Raw genomic sequence first — 23,251 nt, 5'->3', positions numbered from 1 at the left:
AACAATTTCAAAAATAAAATTTAAAAAAGTAAAATTGCTTTAAAGGTTATGTTGAATTACCTTCCTGACAATTGATATGTACAAACCCAAACCTCACATGCACCGCACGCCTCTTACTGCTCTGTTTTTTACTGTTATTGTGAAAATGAATGTGTGGTTTCAGCTACTACTCAGAATAAAAATAAACAAAAAAGAGGAAGAAGAAAGCTATTTAAGCATGTTTTATTTGGCAACTTGACCCGTATAAAAACAGAACATGATATAAACAAAAAATCAGAATTAAATCTTTTTTTAAAATTTTTTAATCATCCAAATTTTCTTGAATAAATTGTGAACAAACAAGCATGGCTTGACCTATTTAACCTTTCTAATCTATGCATAATTTACAAATAAGTGTATTGTTGTAATTAGTTTTTCTTTCAATGTTAATTCATCTTTGTTTCTTTTTACACTTTGTGGACGTTAATCTGATGTTTCTGTGAGGGGCGGGCTGCTGCTGCTGCTTTCACAGGGGCTGACGATCGTCTCCACTTCGATGATCTCAGTCACCAGATCTCTGATGATGGACACGCTGCCCAACGGATCAGAGTCCGACTCTGAACTTTGGACGTCTTCCTCCTTCTCTTGGGTTTGCTTTTCTTCTGCGTGGGCCGCTTCCTCCACCTCAGCTTCTACTGGGCTCTCGCCGTCCGTCTGATCGTCATCCGGAACTTCTTGCTTCTCCGTCAGCTGCTGTGTTGTTGAGACAGTGGCGCTGCTAGAATCACCTTCTGTTGGCGCTACACCTTCTCGTTGTCCTCCATCTTGCTCTTCAACTCTGGTCTCATTTTCGTCATTCTCTGACGCTTCTCTCTGTTTCTCCTCTTTTGCTCTCTCTGCCTCCCAGTTCTCCTTGATTTGGCCCGTCAGGTACACTGCCCTGTCGGTGGTCTGCTGGACCACAGGCTCCATGGAGCACGGTGCAATCGCTTCACTTAGTGACCCCAGGCTGAGTTTTACAGGAGCCTCTGTGCCGGGCGATTGCATTTGTGACGCGGGCTGGACAGAGGAGGTCTCTGATGCCTGATCTGGAGTTTGGCCTGAGGTCGAGAGTTCAGGTGTTACTTGCGTCGATTCAGCGCTTGGAGTAGATTCAGTTTGTGCATCATCTGTTGTCTGGATCAGGACAAGCGGAGCTGGATCAGGCGACTCCTGGACGGTGGATCCTGAAGCAGCCGCATCAACTTCTTGAGCTTCGGCTCCATCCACACTGGAAGACTCGACTGCTGTTGTATCTGGTGCTTTGGATACTGCCTCGCTTTTATCCTCTTCTTTGGTTTCCATCGCGCTCTGACCCTCGTTGCTCTCATGCTCCTCAAACTGCTGCGTCACAATAATCACAGGAGACGGAAGCAGAGCGCTCGGATCAGCAGACCGAGCAGGACTGGGCTCACGTTTGGTGTCGTCCTTAAGTTCTGCATTGCTCTCAGGGCAAACGTCAAGCATTTTGTCCTGATCTTCCTCCACAGGAGCGGTTTCTTTATCGCCACTTTGCTCCTCCTCTAAGGAGTGTCGAGACTGAACTGCTGGGCTGTCAGGAGCAGAGCGAGGAGGCGTCTGTGCCAGCAGGCTGTACTCACTAATAGCTAAATCTGACGTCTCCAGCAGGACATTATTACTCTTCTTACAAGCAGCATCCTGGAGTGCTATAAAAACAAAAGGCATTTAGAATCATATAAAGTCCAAAAGAGCATATTTGTAGAACAGAAGTTGCACCCTGACTCCCAGGAATATGACTTTTTATGAACACTTTTCACTTCGACAAGATTGTCTTTATCTTGAGGTCAGATAATCTTTTATCCTGGACATGATGGTAACTAGCTGCTTATGGTCAAAGACTGATTATGTCAAACATGTCATCACGTCCTTTAATCTGGTGTTGTTCAAAGTCAGGGGCTGCAGGGGGTCTTCAGAAAGCGGGAGGGAATATCAGAAAAAAAATTTCACAAAATTGTTCAATCAAGTATTCTTACCATAACTTTTAAAAAACCTAACGTTTTTCAATTATTGACAAATAAGTTTAAATAATTTGCTGAAATATCATTTGCACAGGAAGCACTAAATCTAGTGCTTCCTGTGCTTTTTGCTGGAAAAAAAAACTTCTAAGAACTCCTGGCCAATCAAAGCCAGAAGGCACGAAGTATTTATGCTCTGTTTATGCTCTGACGTAAAGCACTTTGAAGTGGCTTGTTGCTGAAATGTGCTACATAAATAAACTGGATTGACTGATTGATAAATAAATGTAATAATTATTGAATAGTAGATAAGAGTGAGGAAACAAAAGTTCTAAAAGTTTATGTTTCTTTACATATTTTGTAGAGTTCTCTGTGAGATTGCAAAAGGGATCCGCAGCCAGACGTTTGGAGAGTCATGGCATGGAGAGGTTTGGGAACCCCAGCTTTACAGTAATGACTTTATTCTGCTGGTTACAGATTTTAATAGGGATTATATACTTATATATCTGTGCAATTGTGTCTCAAAGTGTTCTGAATGACACGTCTGGACCTTGAGTAATGACATGTTGCAGGAGGAAAGATATGTTACGCTTTGGGACTGCCTCTTCCTGAACAGCAAACCAAGGGTTTGAATTTATTTGTTGCATTGGCTGCAGTGTGTGTGTGTGCCTGTGTGTGGGTTTACCTCTGTGTATCTCCTTTTGGAGGATGTTTCTCAGAATGTCATCGTAGACATTGTGAACCAGAATAAAACTGCTGTAGTCAGAAAAAATGTACTGCTCAAACTGCTGGAGCTCCTGTACAAACAAAAGCCACACGTCAGATTTATACTGAGTGCAGTGGGAGTGGTAAAGGCAGGCGGCCTCCAGCCAGCGATGAGTCTCACTTACTGTTTTGTACTTGCTGTCCATCTTGCTGAGGAGAGAAGGCAGAGCGATCTCCAGCAGAGATTTCTGATACAGCCTCCTCTGCACCACTCTGCTGTCGTAGTCCAGCTGCTGCTCAAACACACACATAACCTTTAACACGCTGACTGAACACTTGACTTCATGACAACATATCATAGGGGCCCATCGCAATTAGCTTCTGGCCATTAGACCGGACAAGGATCTGTGTTTATCTTGCTGCCATTCACAATCATTGAGATGGTGACATGGGAAAAAAACAAAAAACTGTCCAAATCTCGCAGCAGCAAGAATCAGCATCTTGGGGTTTCTTTGACAACCATAGATATACATTTGTGAAGTCGGCTAAAGATCCAACTATAAATGGATGTGTGTACTTTGGTTTGATGAGAATAAAATTAAGCTTCTTAGCAACAAGGTAAACATATGGAAAAGCACCTCTTGCCCACCTGTAAGTATGGAAGAGGATCTGTGATGGTGCAGGATTTTTTAAATTAATTTATTTTTTATATGTTTAACTTATCTCACAGTTACACTCAGCATTGATAAACAGTCTTGCTTTTTTTGTAGCTGTGTATTATCTCCCTGTGGATAATGTGAGAGCGTAAGCAGTGCTGTGTCTGTGGGAAAGGGGCTTCCTTTTAGGATTGAGACGCCGTCCTGTACGAACAGGAAACACAGTTTCTCACATAGATCTCACATTACATTTTAATAAAGCTCAAACATTAAGCCTTTTTATATTTAGACTTCTAGCATATTTTCCCATGAAACCTAAACCTCTGTTTGAGTTGACCTTTTTGGCCTGGATGGTCACCAATGCAGTGGAGTTGTTCACTTTACACATTGACCTGACTGACTCCTTACTTTGTTTTATTCCCCAAGGCATATGTAGTCTCTTTTATTTCAATCAAGGTATTTTTTAAAAGAATTGCATGTGTCCACCCTGAATATTTGCTTATATTATTCACTGAATGACTCCATGGTAACATTTTTACCTTGAATACTCTTTCTTTAGCTCTCTCCATCTTGTCAGGAACCTGAGACGATTGCAGTCTGGTTGATGGTTGGAAGAACCGCCCCAAAGTGTAAACGGCGCTGTCCAGTAGCTGCAAGAAACGCATGGAAAATATAATGAACATCTCTTTCCTGACCTTCAACTTTTGCCCCCTCCTCCACGTCACTTTGCAGCTGCAGCTGCACTCAAAGACGAACATCCCACCTGCTCCATCTCCAGGTGTGCAGAGTGAACGAGCCTCTCGACGCTGCCGAGTCCAAACCTCTGCTTTAAGTTTTCCAGTTTCTCGCTCAGGTTCTCCACCTTTCTGTAGTCTTCATCCAGTCTGATGGAGCGCAGACTGGTCAAGATCTGGAGAACACACACACCCACATACACACACACCTTCATGTTAAACCACATCAAGAAACTAAATGTGGACGACTCAGGCAGGAATTCACCTTTTGTATGTCCTCCACCTTTCCATTTGTGAGAGTAAAGGTGGAGTTCATCTGGGTTCGGAGCGTGTCCTGCATCCCCAGAATTCCTCCTCCGATGTGTTCGGTTAGCGCTTCAATGATGGAGGGCATGTAGGGCATCACAGCCTCGCTGCACACTTTCTCCGCTTCCTCACATATGTACGCTGGAATATATTGGAACATATTGATAGCATGTTCAGACATGTATTTTGCGTGTGGTTACAACGTCGTATTTTCTGAGTTGACGTCAATATGGAGGTGTATTACCTCTGACTTTCTGGGCCAGGAAGTCCTGAGAGGTCATTATCTGGTCCATGTTGGAAAAGACGAGCGCCGCGCTGGCTGATGCAGTCTGACGACACTCCTCCCTCAGCGCCTCCAAACCTGCAGTCAGCTGTTCCAGCACCAGAGTGTAGGTCGCCTGAACCGTCTATATATACAGAAATACAGACTAAAATTAAATCAGACATGAGACGCCTCTCCTCTAAGTTTAGGGTTTGATTTTTGCTTCTCACTGCGTCTTTCTGAGAAACGACAATGACCGATTTGGAATCAGAAGAGGAGGTCATATCTTTAAAAGTCACCCCAGTGTTCCGGTTTAAGCCAGGAGATCAAATTAAGATTTTTTTTTTTAAATGGGTTTTGTTTTGCTACACGAGTTATTCTCGGTTTTGTGGCTGAATGTGAATTACTCACACGCTGACCAAGACGTCAGATCACAAACATTTTTTTTGTGATTAAAAGCAATAAGAAGTCAGACTGCAGATATAGATCTGTTGCTCACATCATTTCTTACAGCATTTAATTTAAAATAATAAAAACATAGCTAACAGGAAAATGAGACATGATTGAGTCAGCTGCTGATGTTACTTGACATGAGGTTTAAGCTTTAGAATAATTTAATTATTTTAATGTCAGAACTCAATATTGTGCTTAGACAGAATTAATTCATTAGTTCCATTTCAGATGAAAAACATAATGAAAAGGTTGTGTTCAAACTGTTTAAATCAACAAAGTGACCTTACTGTATGTAAAACTCGTTCTAAAGAAAAGCACTACCATGAGGTAAGATAAATATTGAGCTACCTCGCCACAATGACAAGAAAAATATTTGGTGGAGTCATGGTGAGGCTACAAATACTGCACCAACTGTTGCAAATTTCAGTGGCTGCGTCATGCTGTGGGCCGTTTCACTGCGAGTCATGCTGGCATTTAGCACAAAATCGATAAATGGATACCTTCAAATTGATCAACTTCGCCTCGAATCACCATTTCAGTGTTCAGAAACGTGGTCAGATCACTTATTATAGTTTAATTTACCAACAGAACAACAAGACACTTCTGACCAGAACTTTCAACACTATCACGTTTTTTTAATTTATTTATTTTTTTTAATTGTTCTTGACATCACCGTGTCAGGGCCCGTCAGAAATGAGTAATCGCTACCCAAGGCGACAGCCTTGGTTTTAAACAATGACTAATAACACACAAAACACTCGGTTTGTTAGTAAAACTTACTGCCTGCCATTGTCGGATCCGTTCGGTCTTCTTGCCCTTCACCTTCGACTGAAGCTGGCTCTGTAACCATGACAACACTTCCTCCATCACCTGGCGGGCCAGCACCTGCACACACCCTGCACGTGAGGCCTCCTGCTGACAGCTCACAGGCAGACAGGAAGCTGTGGGGTAAAGTTGCTGACCTGTTCTTCGGTGCCCAGCAGCTTCTCCCAGGATTCATAGCAGCCTTTCTCCTGTCGGTACAGACGGAGGGCTCGGGCGTACGCCTGGCTCTCGTGGGGCAAATCCTGCCAGGGGTCTGAGGGAAGTAAGGACTTTGTTAGGACTTCTGGAAATGATGATCATCCTCTCTTAAATGCAAACTTATCAATTTTTGTTTGATACATTTGAATCTTTAAATTTCAGCTAGTTTAAAATCAAAGCAGAACTGGTGGTTCAGATTGGTGGCGCTGCGCTTGGTTTGATGAGTAACCACAATGTCCTACTTTGAGTGCCTTCTCTTTGCTGCCTGACATATTTCTGTTTGTTGTCAAATGGTGTAGATTAGAAAAGAAAATATGATGGTAAATATCTTCTCTATCCCTTGTATTTTTCCACTTTTCAGCTCTAACTATGTGTTCATTTCTACATCAAACCAAAACATACCAATCAGCATTTTTCTTACTATTTTTAAAAGCTTCCTTCCCCACTGACCAATAATATTCCTTTGGATAAACGTTTTACTATTAAGCCATTGGGTACTTTTTTCTTACTAAACTTCAGTGTTTTGAGGAACAGAGAGTTTTGATTTCAGAAGAGACGTGACTTTCCATTCTGTCATCGTTTTCGTGAAAGCAGAAGTCCAGCAAACCATTCACCTGGCGGGTTTTATCAACCTTTAGAGAGACATCATGACGTGTGTGCAAAAAATCCCAGGAGAGACACAATTAGAGACACAGACTTAAACAGCAAAAACAATATGAAGGTAGCGCCTATTTACTGGAAACCTTTGATAACATTTTTAAAAATAAAATAAGCATCAACACAGTGGTGAAACACATGCTTACAGTGAGTAAGGCGTTGTGCATGAATCAAAACTTGGACGCAAAAAAAACATTCATACCCCAAGACTTGTATTCATTTTTTGATCAATTTAAGGAGAAATCTTTAATTTTCTCCCTGATATTTGAAGGGGATATCGATCTGTCAATTGTTATCCATCACTGTTTCATGTATTGTGACTTTTTGGACGATTTAATGAGCAGCAGCTACTGGTGGCTATTTATGCCTTAGTTCCTGTCAGCTCAGGATGTCTTTGCTCAGATATGTCATGCCTAGCTTTCGCAACGACCTCATGACAACTTTGAAGAGGGGTTTGTCTTCTGGTTTGTATCCTTGCTAACCACAGAGGAAGTGAGCAGCATTAATATTTTTATCTGTCGCCAAGGCAACTGCCACAGCATGAGTGACAAGCTGAAGCCTGCGCATGCAGCTGCTGCTTTCGAAACAGATGTCAGCTCTACTCTTCAGCAGACTCAAATATTTGTGCTTGAAACAGAAATCAAACTCGTTATGAAATAGTTGAAATCTAATGTCTTTCTTCCAGGATTGCCCTACAAGTAGCTCCATTCATAGTCAAGTTAACCCCACAGCATCATGGCGACATCACCGTGTTTCTTGGTTATAACGTGACATAAAGTGGAAATTATTATGTGCTGCGTTGTCTGTCTTGATGTAGAAAACTGAGTTTAGCTACAAAACTGCACAGCACGTATCCTACAACTGATCACTTTTGACATTTTGTCATTTTGTATATTTATCACCCCCTACAGAACCGTGTTGTAACTGTCAATTTGTCTTGTAGGTTAGTGTTTTACCAAGGTTGCGGTGTCTAATACAGGCCCTGAGGCCAGACAGGAAGTGATCTCTTTCATCTTCTTGTTGAAACAGGAAGCAGGTGTGGCCTGTGTACGGCAGATGCAGATATACAGCAAACATATCTGGAGATGATGCCCCTGAAGAAGAAGAATCCTCCTTCACTCCTGGACAAACAAGCATCCATGTTACAAATCTGTCATTTTCAAAAGATGATATTGATCTTTGAATTAGCCTGTTTCTATATCATGCTTAAATGACTTCAAGAGGGTTTTAAAAGACTCCTGACGCTGGATTTAAAATCTATAAAATACGAAAACAAACCATAACCCATGTTAGATGTGACCAATATAGCATTCATATGTTTTTCAGACTCGTTTACATGACTTTATGCCCCCAAAATAGATGTTTATCTTCAATTTATCTTAGTTTTCTTCATGTTCTACAAATTACTTTGAAATCATTGCTGAGTCGTTTTTTTATATATAAAAAAAATAGCCTTTTGAAAAATGTGATTGCTTCTGTTTTCTGATATGTTTCTGTTGTTGATCCCGTTTTTCAAACTTAGTGTGGTTTCTACTTTATCAATTGTCTCAAATATACAACATGGCTGTATGTGTTTGCTGCTGCTTTAACGTGTGGATTATTTTTGCCCATTGCAGCTTCCTCTTTAAAAAGAGAACAAGATGACGAAGACTTCAATGCCAAGCTTGAAGTTTCAGGGTGATTGCATGCCCACGTCTTCAGGAACGCACGCGATAAGTGCAACAAATTCAAGATTGGACTGTGATCCTCTTCCTTCTGGTGTGCAAACAGCAACGTTACAATTGATGTAGTCAGGATTTGTTTGCAGATCATTTTGCTGGTTTATACAGCTCTAAATCCTAAATAAATCCTACATAATAATTCTGGCGTCTGCTGGAAGCAGGATTTCAACCAGCAAACTAAGAACAAATTAAAACAGACAGCAAGGTCTTCATTTATCGTGATTTATTTTATTGTGTTGTTTTATTGTGTTTCAAATTATTTACATCTACCTTTTTATTCTTGAGTGATTCCTCATTTTGCAATTGTGGTTTTCTTGTCAAATTACTTTCCTCCAGCTACTCAAATCTAGTTAGGCTGAAAGTGATTGTTTTAATACATTTTCCCCTATTTCTTCTTTCTTATTTTTAATTTAAGAGAGTCGTCTCAGTGGAGGGAGGCTGAGGTAGTCAGTTTTTCCATCAGTAAAGCTATTCGTGTTACTGAGTTGGATGAAGTGTCGTATAAAGTACCATCGAGAATTCCTGCACAGATTTTCTCCAAGTGAGCTCTCGACTCTTCCTCACTGGTGAACACGACTCCTCCTGCTGGCTGCAGGACCAGCTTAGGTGGAGATCCACGACTAAAAGTCTGGACAACAATATCCAGGATCAAGACACCATAATCAGATGTGATGTAAACAAGAAAAAGGGTTTATTCGATGCTGGTTTACCTCCGTGTTGTCGTGTATTTCCACTTTGTAGTCTCCCTTCAAGACAACATATTTCTCCTTGGATTTCTTCCCCTGCTCATCCCAGGCGGACATCTTAACGCTCCCCTGGTACAGAACCTCATCTCCGTCATTCTTGGGCTTCACAGAAACACACAGACAGAATTACACATCTTCAGCTGCACCTAGCGTGAATTTACATGGCATAGATGGATAAACTCCGAACACTTGCTTGTGGTTGATTTTTATTTCTTTTGGCACTGCTTGAGTAGATAAAGGACACCCAGTATGAATCCTAAAGTTGTGCTGATTGGATATCTACATATTTTCAGTTCTCACCTTTTGTGTGAGCAATAAGCCATTCCCTTCTTTCTTAGGCTGAAACTCCTGGTGAATGTGTCCAAGGTAGGTCACGGAGTACTGCTGGCGGTAAAACCCACTGAAGCTCTGAAAGGTACCGTCAACGAGACCTGCAAACACACAAGGAGAAAGATGAAAAGGTCAAGCAACATTTTATCACTCAGTTCTTACTAAACTCTATAAAACACAGAGTATTATAAATTGTTGGGGAAGCGAAGAATGCCCTTCCAATTTTTTCCCACAATCTCAAGAAAGAAAAACTTGTTTTCTGGTAATATGAAATAGTTACTTTGGTAAACAATGGTTGCTTTTTTGGGATCATAAGATGATTATTGCCCAAAAATCTGTGGTTCTTCTACCCAGTTTATTGGTACGAGATGCCCTGCTGCACATTTTCCTCATGGGATTTTCAAGCCATAGAGATGGTTTTCTTCATAGCATCAATTTTGTTTTCACAAGCTAATGGAAAATTTTTTTTGTTGTCATTACAACATTACAGAATACCTTGTAACAGTGGCAATAAAACTAGCAATTTTTTCCTCACAATAGAACAGTTTCCTGTTTAAAACTTCTCAAAGAAAATAAACGGACACAAATTTAATGCTCTTCTACATTCGTTCCAACATTTCCGCTGTTAAGGCAATAAAACAAAAATATAAAACTGTTTTTTCTTGGGTTCATGGCGTTTTAGTTTGTGTTATTGTAGAGTGGCGTCCGATTAGCTGCACTGAACAAACTGATTCGTCCTCATTAGAGATTAGAGTGAGCTATTTAATCGACTCAATCTATAGATTTAAAACTAGACGTTGCTCTCATAATTTTTAGTAAAATTCAAGAATCAAATTTTTGGAAGATGGGCAGCCTCACTGCAACGAATAACATACGCTATGCTCTTAAATTTATGATCCTTCACAAAAGATGGTATGTAATAAATTCAGCAAGGGGTTCACTTACTGACAACAATACTAAAAACGGTTATTTATGCCCTTAAATGCATCCTGTAGGTCAACCCTGTGCAATACAGTCTCAAGTAAAGAATGATTATTCAAACCATCGATTGGGTCAGTGGTCTGTTTTTAATATTTTCAAAAGGTAAAGGACATTTAAAAATCTAAACAAAACCAACTAATTAATAATAAAAATTTATTTTCTTATATCTTTTTATGAATTAAACATCATTCATGAATGATTAGAGTGATTCTAATTCATGATTAGAGTGTAATCGTTCATGACGGCGCCCTCCACTGGATACACCACAAGTCACTGAACAGCGAAACTTAATGAAACCTTCACTTCACTAAGCATGAAAAAAGCCTGACCTTGTAAGCATTCAGAGTAAGTTTGAGACAAATTTGCTTTTGCCACTCCGTTCATATTTTGATTGTCTTGCAAAATTTCAAAGAAGAATCAAACGTGACAGGGAGACATTTAACTTTTAAAATTTATTTGATCATATTCCCACTCATCTTTCAATTTAATTAATTACTGTCAGTCGTGGATCAAATTCTTGGGGGGGAGAATAATGGGAATTGGACATTTTCTTTTAGCATTCATGGTCAGGCATGACTTTTCCAACTATGTTGCAATGGAAAAATAGCTGAGACAGCTAAATTGAAACGGATGCAATGTCCTCATGGGCATTGCATCCCATGAGGATGGTTTCCAAATAAATGGAAACCTGCACCAAGACTTGAAAACAGCAACTGTGTATACATAAACAAAAAATAAATGTGCAAAGGACTGGGGTTTGAGGTTAATCTCTATTAATTTTTAAAGGAAGTCTTATAACAAATGATTATTTAAAGTACATACGACTCATTTTAGATTAATTATTTGATGCTTTCCTACTTAGAACTTGTCAACATGTGTTGCACTAGTTAATAAGATGTTAATAAGTGGTGCTGACAATATATTTTATTTATTTTATTAGATAAAATAAAAATAAATATATTTTATTTTAAGTGAGTATTTTTTGATTATGAATTAACTTCCATCTGATTCATTTGTAAAAACATGAACACAAATTATATACAAACCTTTCTCAAGAGGATGGATTAAACAATCAGTTTATTCTTAGTTTGAACTTTTCAGTGAAGTGTTTATTTTCTCAATTGGACAGATTCACAGTTTTTAATTTGATTACTTTGTTCTAAAGGTCATACGATATTATTCAGATGCTTAGCGTTTCTTAGCTTTTCTAAGACACACTAGTATTATTATTGACATAATATTGATCTTTTACACTTTGTAATTCTTTGGGAATGCTCCTACCTAATCCTACACAGAGCCCCGTCGGTATCTATGTGAGTCTTAGCAGCAGTTTTTAAGTTGAAACCCAAATTTAGAGCTACATCCTTATGTGGATCTTGCCAAGAATTATGTGCTAGATCTCCAAACTGTGCTCTCGTGATTTGTTTGAATGTGGATTTGTTATAACCTCTTGCTTAAAATAAGTTTACTCTGTGAGGCCAGTATCACACGTTCTGTCTCGGTCTGACTTTCATCTCACAAACTGACCCAAACACAAGGATACACAGAGAAAGATCAGACAACCCATAATAATATAATAGTTGGAAATAGCTGCAATTACATTCTAGTTTGCAGGGAAGATTAGTGACAGGATGTGTCTGAGCTGATAACACATATAGGAATGCGCACATGGAGGAATAAACAAAAGCACTCACATTTAAGGGAACCACAATGTTGGATTGGTTTGTACTTTGTTGATCGTTTTAAGGTAAAATTATCATGAATAATCTGCTTCTAAATCTTCCCTTTCTCTATTTATTTTAGACTGAAGTCATCTTGGTGGTTAAAGTGGGTGACATGCAACTGCAAGGTCCTTGGTGTAACTGTAGGGACCTTTGCTGATTTGTCACACCCCTGCCCACATTTCCTGTGTGCCGCTCCCCCGAACTCTTTCCACTAATGTCAAATATAATGAAACTTTCTCATATAATATCAGCACTGCAGTCTCCAAAACTGTGACAGAGTAGTTTGTAGCAGTGTTTCCATCATTCTGGGGAAATTATTTTTGCCACAGACTGTTTATAGTTCGTATTATGTGGCTTGAGACTCTTTTAACACTTCACAATTAGGCTCAGGTCCCGTTAGATAATCAACTTAAAATTATATACCTAAAAACTGCGCAGATTGGAAGATACAACGCATAGTTCAAAATGAAAACCCTGTTTTTAATCCATAGTTTTCTACAGATATAATGATCTATATAATATATTGTTTGCTACGGGTTCAGCTGTAGTGGTTTTTGTGACTGAAACTACAGCTACTGCTGCTTTTGAAGCAAAAATTGATGTATCTGAATCATTCAAACTTACATCCCTGCGTCTCTAACGTCTCTGCTCTCTGTGTAACATCTGTCTTTTTTTGTTTAGCTGTTTCCTTTAAGAAATCCCATACATCAACGCAGATCGTATCGTAACACCGGAGTCAGTTACGCTGTTATAAACATCTGATAATGAAAATACAGAAAGAATAATGTCTTCACTACCTTTGATGTGGTTGATTTTGGCCTCATCCAGCAACCCAGAGGAAGATGCTCCCATGCTGTAAGTTTCCTTTTTTCGTCTACAAAAGTTGCATTAACTGAATTTGTATGCACTGTGTGCACAGGGGCACATCTCAACTGAGTGATTTACCCTGAAGTGTCAAGAAGTTTGAGCTCAGCTCATTTCCTGTTTTTTTTTTATTTATTATGACTCGGTGTGTGTGGGTGTGTGTGTGAGTGTGTATAGTTGGGCGGGTCTGTTAAATATGAGGTGAAATGTGTCAACAGCATCAAACTCAAATGTCACCGCTTTCTTTGCAGGGCCATCTGCTGGCAAAATGTAAATTGAAACACATTGTTTTGCACAATTTTCTGACTTTAATGCAGCTATAGAAATATCAATATGACTAGAAAATTAGTCCTACTCAATGTGGAATAGGAAACAGCTAAAAAGAGCTTCAAAGAACTAAAATATGGATCAAAGTTTTGAAGCATTTTGATCTTCTTTTACTTTATTGTTGGTCACTTTCTGTGCTTTAATTTGGAATACAAATTGAAGCACATTAGTTTATGTAACATGTTTTGTAAAATGACATATTTTTGACATATTTTGTACGTAATAATGGTGCGTGTAATACAATAAAGTTCAGTGACATTTGAACTTAATTTAGGGTTAATTAAAGACAGTAATTGATGGCAGATGGTTCCTGACTCCTCTTTGAATGTGGTTAATTCAGAACACAGCAGGATCCCTGTTTATAACAACCAAGCTCACTACTGCATAAGCATGTTAATTATTTCTTGATTCATTATTTTAATTCCTAAAAGGTTGTTTTATTCAACTTTTACAGGATGTGGGTCACATTAACAGTGGAAAATATACTAAATTGAAATATTTTAATTTTTTTCTGCACCTATTTTAGTTTTTTTTACTTCACAACGAACTGGTATGTGTAAGCTTTTATATGCATTGTAGTACCCAAATCGGTTAGAAGTTTCATATTTTAATCTTTTACATTTCTGTTAAGGTACATTATAATATGTTTTTTCGTTTGAATGAGTTTGGGTTTTGTTCGAGAAAGGAAAGGTTTAAAAAGAAGGATTTCAGGAATATGTATTTTCAATAGGCGCGCTTCCTCGCATCTGACCAATCAGAATCTCTGTTGGTTGCCTAGTAAATGACAGAGTTGTTTTGATTGGCTGGCAACATTTGCCTAGTGTTCCATCTGAAAAGTCCAATCTGGATCCTCTCAGGCGCAGTCAGTACCGTGTGGACCGCCTAGGCAGTTCATTTTACTGACTTGACGCCGCAAAAAAAAACAGATTTAGAATTAATTTTATTAAAATATCACAGTCCATCAAGGCCTAACTATATAAGTTGCTTTTCTATATCAGTTTTAGTGTGTTTTATTAGGATTCCCAGTCTAAAATGACTATTTAAAGACACTTTAAACCCCACTTTTTTGGAAACCAAATTGTATTTCCGATCAAATTTAAAGAGTTATCGCACGCGCTTATATTTATCTGTTTATTGCCTTCAGACAGGTAAGAGTCGCTCGGCTGTTTTGGCAGTATTTACCTGATAATTACCTGGAAATAGTAACCACACAGTGCTGTTTATGTGGAGAATGTGGCGCATTCTCTCTGTATTAGTTTTTTGCTGTACTGTGCGCGGACTCGACGGTCTGGCGGCGGATACAAGTCTGGACCGGGAGGAGTTGAATTTGACTGGACCCCAGGAGCTCAGTAAGCCGGACAAAGGCGCCCCGTCCACGGGGAGAGCTGAGGACAGAGAGCAGAGAGACGCTCCAGCTGGGAGTCTGCAGCCCACCAATGCACCTCTGGAGGATGAGCTGGACAACCAGGAGAATATAATAAGCCAGGTCAGTGTTTAATGCACGAATAGCCAATTGTATTGTTATTATATACTCAGTTTAATGCATTTCATTAGGATTTTATGTGACTCATCAACTCAAACTAATACTTAAGAGATCTGTCCTTTTCCCCCCCTACGATTTAAACGCTTATGGCATACTTCACCCCTTTTACTCCGACATCACTACTGTAAATGAATGCAGTTGAGCTAGCTGACTTTATTAGTCAGCTAATTTACAGACAGATTACCCCAGAGCATCAAGATCCAGAACAGACAAGATTGAGGATGATTTAGCTTTAGGTCTCACATTTAGAATCTAACACTGCTCAGTCCATCATCTGACACCGAACCCACCAAAATGTGGTAACCCACCTGAACTGACTGGGTGGGCAAAGAGAGCAGTAATCAGAGAAGCTGCAAAGAGAATTACTATAACTTTGGAGGAGTTGGAGAAGTACACAGCTCAGGTGAGAGAATCTGACGGCATGCTAGCTGTATGCCAGTAAATCCGATCTTTATGGAGGTGTGCTAAATTTGCCAGAAGCCACGTAGTGGGTACAATAAAACACTTGACGGAAGGTGATCTGGTCAGAGAAAATGAATATTAATTCTGTACTCTTTGGTCTGCATGCAAATGCTGTGTGTGAGGAAAACACTCCAAACATACATCCAACGTCACAGTGGGCTAGTTTAGATCAGGGGTGTCAAACTCCAGTCCTCAAGGACGGGTGTCCTACTAACTTCAGATGTGTCCCTGGCCCAATACAGCTACAAGAAATGTCTACTAATGGTTCAATATTAGATTCAGGCGTGTTGAAGCACAGCCACAGCTAAAAGTTACTGGACACTGGTCCTCAGACACTAGAGTTTGATACTTTTTGCTTTGTTAGGAGCATATTCAGGTGCTATGATGATCCAGTCAAAGTCCAGACCAAGATCCATTTCGAAAATTAATTAAGAGATATATGTTTTAAACTTTATTTTATAGCACATGCAAATTATATTCAATATGAGGTGAACTTGAGGTTATCTTGAGCCATGCTAGTTCAAAAGGGTAGATCATAAAAACAGGAGTTTATATATAGTTAGAACCACAAGCAATGGTTTGTTTTTTTCTTTCTTCACTGAATCAGTTTACTGTCAATCTTATATAACGAGCAATTTCTTTCTGAAGGTTTTGTGTAACTTTTGCAAAACTTTCCATTTACTTCATCACACAAAAGCCACAGGAGACAACAAAGCACTTGTGCATTCAGGACATAAGCTTTAGTTTTCCAGTTTCATATTCAAAACTGGATTTGGGGACATTTGTACTCTCATCACATTTCACTTGCAAAATAGGTCAGCATTTTATCAGTACTTTAGTCTAAATCTAAAGCTTAGTTTAAATCATAGGAAACACCAGACTGGTGTGTGTGTGTGTGTGTGTGTGTGTGTGTGTATGTGTGTGTGTGTGTGTGCGTGCTCACATTATGGTAAGCGTCTCCATCCATCTGGCAGCTGGTTATGTAACATCTTTCCAGCTGTAGGAGCTCCAAACCAAAAAAACTGCCTGTTTGTAAACGGTTGTAGCTATCTTTTCACAAAAGGCTCATCTCTGCTGCAGCTGCACACCATCAATCATCCTTCTGTTTACTTTATATTTTGATGAATGATGTTTTTTGTATTTATTTTTCTGATTATGTTGCACAAACTAACAGATGGGTGTTTCCACTTTATGTCGACTGTCTGGAGCAGAAAGGAAATCCTGAAAAAGATCCCGATTCTTCTCTTTCAGCTGCTTGGAGACTATGACAAAGTTAAAACAGAGTCGTCTGGGTCCGACTGTGTGTGCCGCTGTGTGGTTCGACCAGTCAAGCGCTCTGACTGCAGCCGCATTCATGACAGCGATCCAGCATCGCTCTCCCAGGACTTTTACACTGTGGAAACAATCACCAAGGGGACAGACTGCAAGAAGTGTGTGTGCATGGCTCCTCCTTCAGCCGTCAACCCCTGCGAGGGAGAGTACAGGTTCAAAAAGTTACAGGAGGCAAGCAAAGATGACATCAAGGTAGAAACTGAAAACTGGCTTTTGGTAACTGGTCAGGAATGAGGATGTTTTCTATAAACAATACTTTCTTCTGACATTTAGTCTTGTGTTTGTCTTTTCCAAGCTGGCAACCATCATTGATTTATTAGAAGGCTCTATGTATGGAATGGACTTGTTAAAGCTCAACTCTGTCACTACCAAACTGCTGGCCAGGGTGGACAGCCTGGAGAAGGTGAGTGAATTCAGACCCTATATGGAAACGATTAATCAGTTTAATCGATTATTAAAATACTCATTGACTAATTGTTAACTAGAGTCTACAGACTAAAAAAAAGGGCCAGTTTCTGAAAGAACAACATACTGAGCCAAAACTTTACAACAAAATATATACATTTTGTATTGAAGATAAAAAGCTCTTCTTTGTCTGTAAATATGTCTATGCAGAACTCCGACAAGTTGTGAAATTTTAGCTTCGCCAATTAAAAAATAAAAAAAAACCCTATCAAGAACCTTTTGCTATTCAAACATACTTTGGAGGAATTCTATGTTGTCGCATTTTAGGTAATGAAATATTTATTTTCCTATTTAAAAAAGGAATTAAATTATTTGTTTATTTATATTTTTTAATACATGTATTTCTGATTTTGTATGAATCAGCAGCTTTTGACTTGGAAACCAAAATTGATAAACCAGGATCACATAATTGTTTTCTTACATGTCTTGGTCAGTTTTATGATTTAGCATATTAATGTTTTTGAGAGCAAACGGTCAGAGATTCCACGTCTGATAGCCTGGTGAAGTTTCCTATGATGCCTCCAGAACCATTACAGCATTTTAAAGGGTTAAACAAACAGAAACAGTTCATAACCTAAAATCCACAATTGCCTTGATGCGATGCCGACCAGATGCTTCAAGGTGTGCTGGCCTTGAAATATTGCAGATATTAAATCATTTCCCTTTAATCTGGTTATTTTCCACAAGCATTGATCAAATCTCTTAAAGAAATCAAATCTAGATGAATAAATGATAATAACAGACCCCAGATCCAATCTTACATTTTTGGTGAAGATCTTTGAAAATGCAGTTTGTGAATAAATGTAACCGTTTATTAAAAAAAATATCTTGAGTTCTTTTGAGTCAGGCTGCATCCAGCCTTATACATGTTTTGAATGATGCACATCTTAATAGTGATGGGTTTAAAACTTCTGCATTTCAGTCACTTGCTTCATTTGACTCTGTTGATTAAAAAAATACAAATTGGTAAACTGGAACGAAGTATGGAAATATCTGATAATGTGCTAAACTGGTTCAAATCCAATTTGACAAATAAAAATCTGGGTGTGCCAAAATACTGTAAGTTCCTCAAGGGTCTGTTCTCAGCCCACTATTATTTAAACTTTAACAACCATATAAAGTCTCTTACTCAGTTTACTATCATCTTTTTACAAAATAGGAAAATGGATGATATTACACCAGACATTAAATTATGGCACTTTCTCCTTGTGTTTAAAAAGATTGACTTTAAAATGTTGCAAATTGTCAATAAAGCACTGACGGGTGTTGAGACGTACTAAATTTCTGTCAAACATGAACCTCGTAGAGCACTAAGATCATCAGAGACACGCTGACTCGGTGTTTCCAAGTCCAGAATTAAAGAAAGTGATTCAGTATTTTTGTTTTGATGCTCCTCAGTTCTGGAGCAAACTGCCTGAAAACTTGAGATGTTCAGAAATTGTGGAATAATTATAATTAGGATTCACGTTTTCAGTGAATTTGTTTGCGCACCCCAGGTTTATACAAGGAATTTCACTGAAAGAACAAAAGAGAAAGAGCGCATAAAGGAGAAAAATAAGGACAAAGACAAGAAGGTTCAGCTGAAGAAAAAGAAAACCAGTGAATCAGAGCGACCTGGAGCAGCTGCCGGCAGCCAAAAGAAGGTTAAAAAAAAATCAATCAAATCAGAATCTAAGTAACAAACTTCTTTGTGAAAAGTCTTATTTTTGTGGCTGAAAAGTCAAAAAGGTTTAGTCCACACTTTATCTTGCAGAAGAATTTTGAAAGTCAAATAAAGAACCAACAGCAAGATGGCCGGGTACAACAGCAGCTAACCAAGAATGAGACAGAATCTAAAGCTTCTGTCAAAGACAAGAACACTGTGTTCATTAGAGGAGTGACCTTCTACAAGGCAGATGAAGACAGCTACAAAGAGGAGGAAGACGAGGACCAGAAGAAAGGAAGAGGAAAGAACGGTAAGTGTAATGGTAGAAGTGCACCACTAGCATTTTCGGAAAGCAGTCATGTAATTTGTTCTTTGTCTTTTAGTATTCTTAATCCCGAAGGTCGCAGAGGATTTGCTGAAAATTGACAAGCTGCCAACTGTTACCAAAAGTCCTGAACCGTCACTTCCTCTGAAGCCAAACCACGAGGGCCTGAACTACACTTCACCCACTCGTCAGCCAAAAGCTTCCTCAACAACCAGCAAGCAAACAACAAGGTCAACTCCTGCAACCATCAGAGTGACTGAGCAAATCAACCCTACAACTCCACGACAAATGAAACCCAAGCTTCAAACCAAGAACGGAGATTTTCCCTCCACCACACCTGTCACCCCACACACCACAGATACCAATATCCGTCCACCCGGTGAAGCAAACCCCACCACGCCACAACCAAGACCCAAAAGCCGCCTCAACTGGACGGAGAACCCCGCTGACCAACCAAAGGCCACAAAAAAGCCAGGTAGAGTTAAACCCGAAGCTTTGATTTTGTGATGGTGCAGACTAATGTCAGAAGTCTAACAGTGGGCAAATTTTTATGCTTGGGAGAACATCAAAGTTATGACACGCGATACGGTATCAACAAGGCGTGATTTTCTTAAGGTATGATAACCTTGGGTAATTTTAACATCATCAAAAGATTTAAAACAAAGATGCATAGCAGGACCTAATTGCTTTGATTTAACATAGAAAAATCAATAATTGTTTCTTCTGCTGCTAAAATAATATTTTTTTTAAGTTGCATTCATTTTGCCTGCAACATTCTTTACTGGAAGTTTTTCCACATGGGTTAGAAAATGTATATATCGTTTTTAAGTGGTTAATTTAAAAACTTTTTGCCAAGCAATGGAGCTTTAAAGGCAGCTGTACCTTAATAGTAATGACAGACTGAGTTGCTCTAGTTTGCACTCCTTGACTGTGTTTTTCTTGAGTGGAAATATCCCTGAAAATGATTAAATTAGTCTTTTATGAATGGATGCAGCCAGTTGATGAGCACAGAGTAAAGGACAAATGAACTGTGGCATCATTATGATGAAATATTTGAAGGATTTTGAAACCGTAACATTTTAAACCCTCTTCTTTTTCTCTGTTGTCTGTCAGGTGTGTGTAAGGACACAGTAGCGAGCATCTCCGAACCGGCCCAGCAGACCTCTTATGGTCTCAGTGACGGAGCCTGGATGAAAGACGCCCGTGGCCACGGCAAGGTCATCTACCTGACTAACGGTCACTATGGCAACAGCCTGCTGGAGTTTAGAGACATGGACACTTTTAAATCAGGTATCTGGAAGACCAAAAACCTCCAAGAGTCAATTTAATAAACATTTATTATAAAATAATTCTACTAATTATGTATTTAGCAATATAAGATTCTAAATACCAATTAAAACGTCAACACTAATTATTTGTCCGATTATTAGGAGAATTTAATGGTAACACTGATCTCTTTCTCTCTGACATGGTGCTACTGTCTCTGCTCCTAATATAGATAATTAACGATTGATCATAGAAAGCCTGTTTAATTCTCCTATACAGTTACAAAAAACGAGAAAATGATTGTATTTTCCTTGACTTTGTGTTTGATAAATATAAAATCTTTAGGAGATTATCAAGTGGATATTTATCTGTGAAATCAGAAACATTGGCAGAAATAAACGGTAAAAGTTTAAATTGGAGAAACATTTCTATAATGCTTGGAATGTCATCTCTAAGCAACATATGTCTAGTTTGCATGTTCTGAATGATTTCTATAAATAACTGGCGATTTTATAAAGTACCATGAAGTTACCGAATTGTGTTTTTACCGTTTGTGCTCAGGCCAGCCGAGTAATTCGTACAAGCTGCCCTACGATTTCACCGGAACGGGCCATGTCGTGTTTAATGGCGCTTTCTTCTACAACCGGGCGTTTAGCAGGGATGTGGTCAGATTCGACCTGAGACGCAGATACGTGTCTGCCTGGACGACGCTTCATGACGCCATCCTGGAGGAGCAAACTCACAGGACTCAGACTGAAGTAAGCCTGACCTGATGTCAGATGAATCAGGATCATTGAAAAGTATAGTATCATATATAGTTGTTTAAGGTTCTACTGTATGATACAGTAACCTTGAGGGAAAATACCACATTTTAACAGAATTTCTCATTATTTGCAGAGTATTCATTCAAAAATGTAAAGCTAAATATATAACACGATCCCATTATTTTTATTTAATGAATAGTAGAACAACGACTCCGTGTGGGATTCTTCATAGCTCGACTTTCGGGCCACTTGATATCATAGATATAAAAATATGTTTATGCTCTTCCTAGCTCTGACAATGAAGCACTAAAGCATCTCTTATCGTCTTATCTGTGTGCTGATGACATAGGGTGAGTGTATAGGTTCAAATTTCCAGTTCTTAACTCCTCTAACTTAAACTTGGAAACGTTTAAGTTGGAGGAGTGAATTCATCATTTAGAACGTAAGTGGATTAAAATGCGACACTCATCTAGATTTAGTGACATGCAGTTCAATGATGCTTAAGACCACAGAGCAAGTAAAAATCTCGCTGTTGTTATTGGCGCCAACCTGTTAAAATCGAGATAAAATGTACCAATAAATCAAGTTATTAACCTTCTTTACTGCATGTTTTTAGTCCTCAGTCATTTACAGTCCGTTTGATTTTCCAGGTGGAGTTTGCGGTGGATGAGTCCGGCCTCTGGCTGCTCTATCCCGCTCTGGACACGGAGGGTTTCCACCAGGAAGTAATTCTCCTCATCCAGCTCCATCACAGAGACCTGCAGCCCATCCACACCTTCCGCACGGGCCTCCGACGCGGCCGCTACGGCAACACCTTCCTGGTTTGTGGCGTGCTTTATGGAGTGGATAGCATGGAGCGTCGCTACGCCAATGTGACATATGCCTTCGACACGCACACGCTTACACACACCGTGCCGAGCCTGGCGTTCACAAACATGTACACACACACTTCCCAGGTGTCCTACAACCCACTAGACAAAAAGCTGTACGCATGGGATGATGGACACCAGATGAATTATGATGTCATCTTCGCTTATTAGTTTGACAGGAGGTCAGCCTTAGCGGACAGAAGAAATAAGCTACTAACAGAAGATTCAATTCAACTGTGTTTTGTTTAATGACTGTAGATCAGTCAGCTGACATTACTCTTCTGCAATCTTCTGCAAGCAGTGCAACATTTGCTCAGAATTTTAAAAACAAGTTCTCCCTATGATTTATCTCAGCCTTTGTGTATCTGCCACTCAGAAACGTCCAGTCTTTAAAAACTTACTGAGAAATTAAGCATGCATGACCCCTTAAATATCAAGATATCACAACTACTACAGAAAGTTTAGACGTGTATTTAAAGAAGAGTAGAAACTGTTGTGAATAAAGCATTAAGGAATTTTTAAACATCAATACAAATTGATTTTTTTTTCTGTAATCAAAGCCATTGAACAGTCATGTAGAAGCTGATTCCAGATTAAAAACATCTGCTTTCTGGCTTTTTCCACATTTTAAGGGTTTGTCAGTGATAACCTTGTGAAGTTAGCTATAAATGGTTTTCCACTTTGCAGCAGCTTGTAAAATCCTGCAGGAAAATTTCAAAGTTAGTTATTGTCTAAAGTTAAACCATGAAACAGCAGGTTTTCTACGCCTGACTACCCACCTTCATGCAGAAACAAGCCAGTCCTAAAGGCTAGATTTAGCCCTGTAACATCTGGTAGTTTTTTTGTTTATGAGCTTTGGCTTTCTCAGTTTAACTGACTGAATAAAGTTTTATGAAGTTACCTATAAAGGGTGTAACCCCAAAATAAAGACTGGTGAATCCTTAAAAACCCAAATTGTAGATAGCATTTGTTAAATTTCGCCACTTCTTTGCCAACCCAATGTAAAGACAAGGTTAATCACGACTGATTACCTGCAAGTTTTACTTTTTACTTTGTTAATTTATAATAAATGTCTGAAAAGACCAAAAATAACCTGT

General features: G+C 39.1%; 2 protein-coding genes across 3 annotated transcripts; one reads left to right on the top strand and one right to left on the bottom strand.

Moving 5' to 3' along the window:
• Positions 1 to 206: 206 nt before the first annotated feature.
• Positions 207 to 13,245, bottom strand: LOC114146078 (protein Niban-like). The gene is made up of 14 exons (XM_028019839.1): positions 13,090 to 13,245; positions 9,558 to 9,688; positions 9,222 to 9,359; positions 9,022 to 9,139; positions 7,747 to 7,911; positions 6,073 to 6,188; positions 5,891 to 5,995; positions 4,640 to 4,802; positions 4,355 to 4,536; positions 4,119 to 4,265; positions 3,895 to 4,005; positions 2,885 to 2,992; positions 2,680 to 2,791; positions 207 to 1,685 (listed from the first exon to the last, which is right to left on the bottom strand). Exons 1-14 carry the CDS (start codon positions 13,142 to 13,144, stop codon positions 463 to 465), a joined length of 2,874 nt encoding a protein of 957 aa, XP_027875640.1. The 5' UTR covers positions 13,145 to 13,245; the 3' UTR covers positions 207 to 462.
• A 1,102-nt stretch (positions 13,246 to 14,347) lies between these two features.
• olfml2bb (olfactomedin-like 2Bb) lies at positions 14,348 to 23,246 on the top strand. Of its 2 annotated transcripts, XM_028019843.1 has the most exons (10): positions 14,348 to 14,631; positions 14,714 to 14,969; positions 16,740 to 17,012; positions 17,116 to 17,223; positions 18,782 to 18,928; positions 19,039 to 19,240; positions 19,314 to 19,730; positions 20,369 to 20,545; positions 21,083 to 21,279; positions 21,936 to 23,246. In XM_028019843.1, exons 2-10 carry the CDS (start codon positions 14,715 to 14,717, stop codon positions 22,323 to 22,325), a joined length of 2,166 nt encoding a protein of 721 aa, XP_027875644.1. In that variant the 5' UTR covers positions 14,348 to 14,631; position 14,714; the 3' UTR covers positions 22,326 to 23,246. The 2 variants fall into 2 exon arrangements, with proteins under 2 accessions (XP_027875644.1, XP_027875643.1); XM_028019842.1 differs by having other exon boundaries at positions 14,348 to 14,969.
• Positions 23,247 to 23,251: the final 5 nt, after the last annotated feature.

This window comes from Xiphophorus couchianus, chromosome 6 (assembly GCF_001444195.1).
Source record: "Xiphophorus couchianus chromosome 6, X_couchianus-1.0, whole genome shotgun sequence".
NCBI classification, from domain to species: domain Eukaryota; kingdom Metazoa; phylum Chordata; class Actinopteri; order Cyprinodontiformes; family Poeciliidae; genus Xiphophorus; species Xiphophorus couchianus.
The sequence above is the reverse complement of the archived record's forward strand: the minus strand, read 5'-3'. Positions and strand labels throughout refer to the sequence as shown.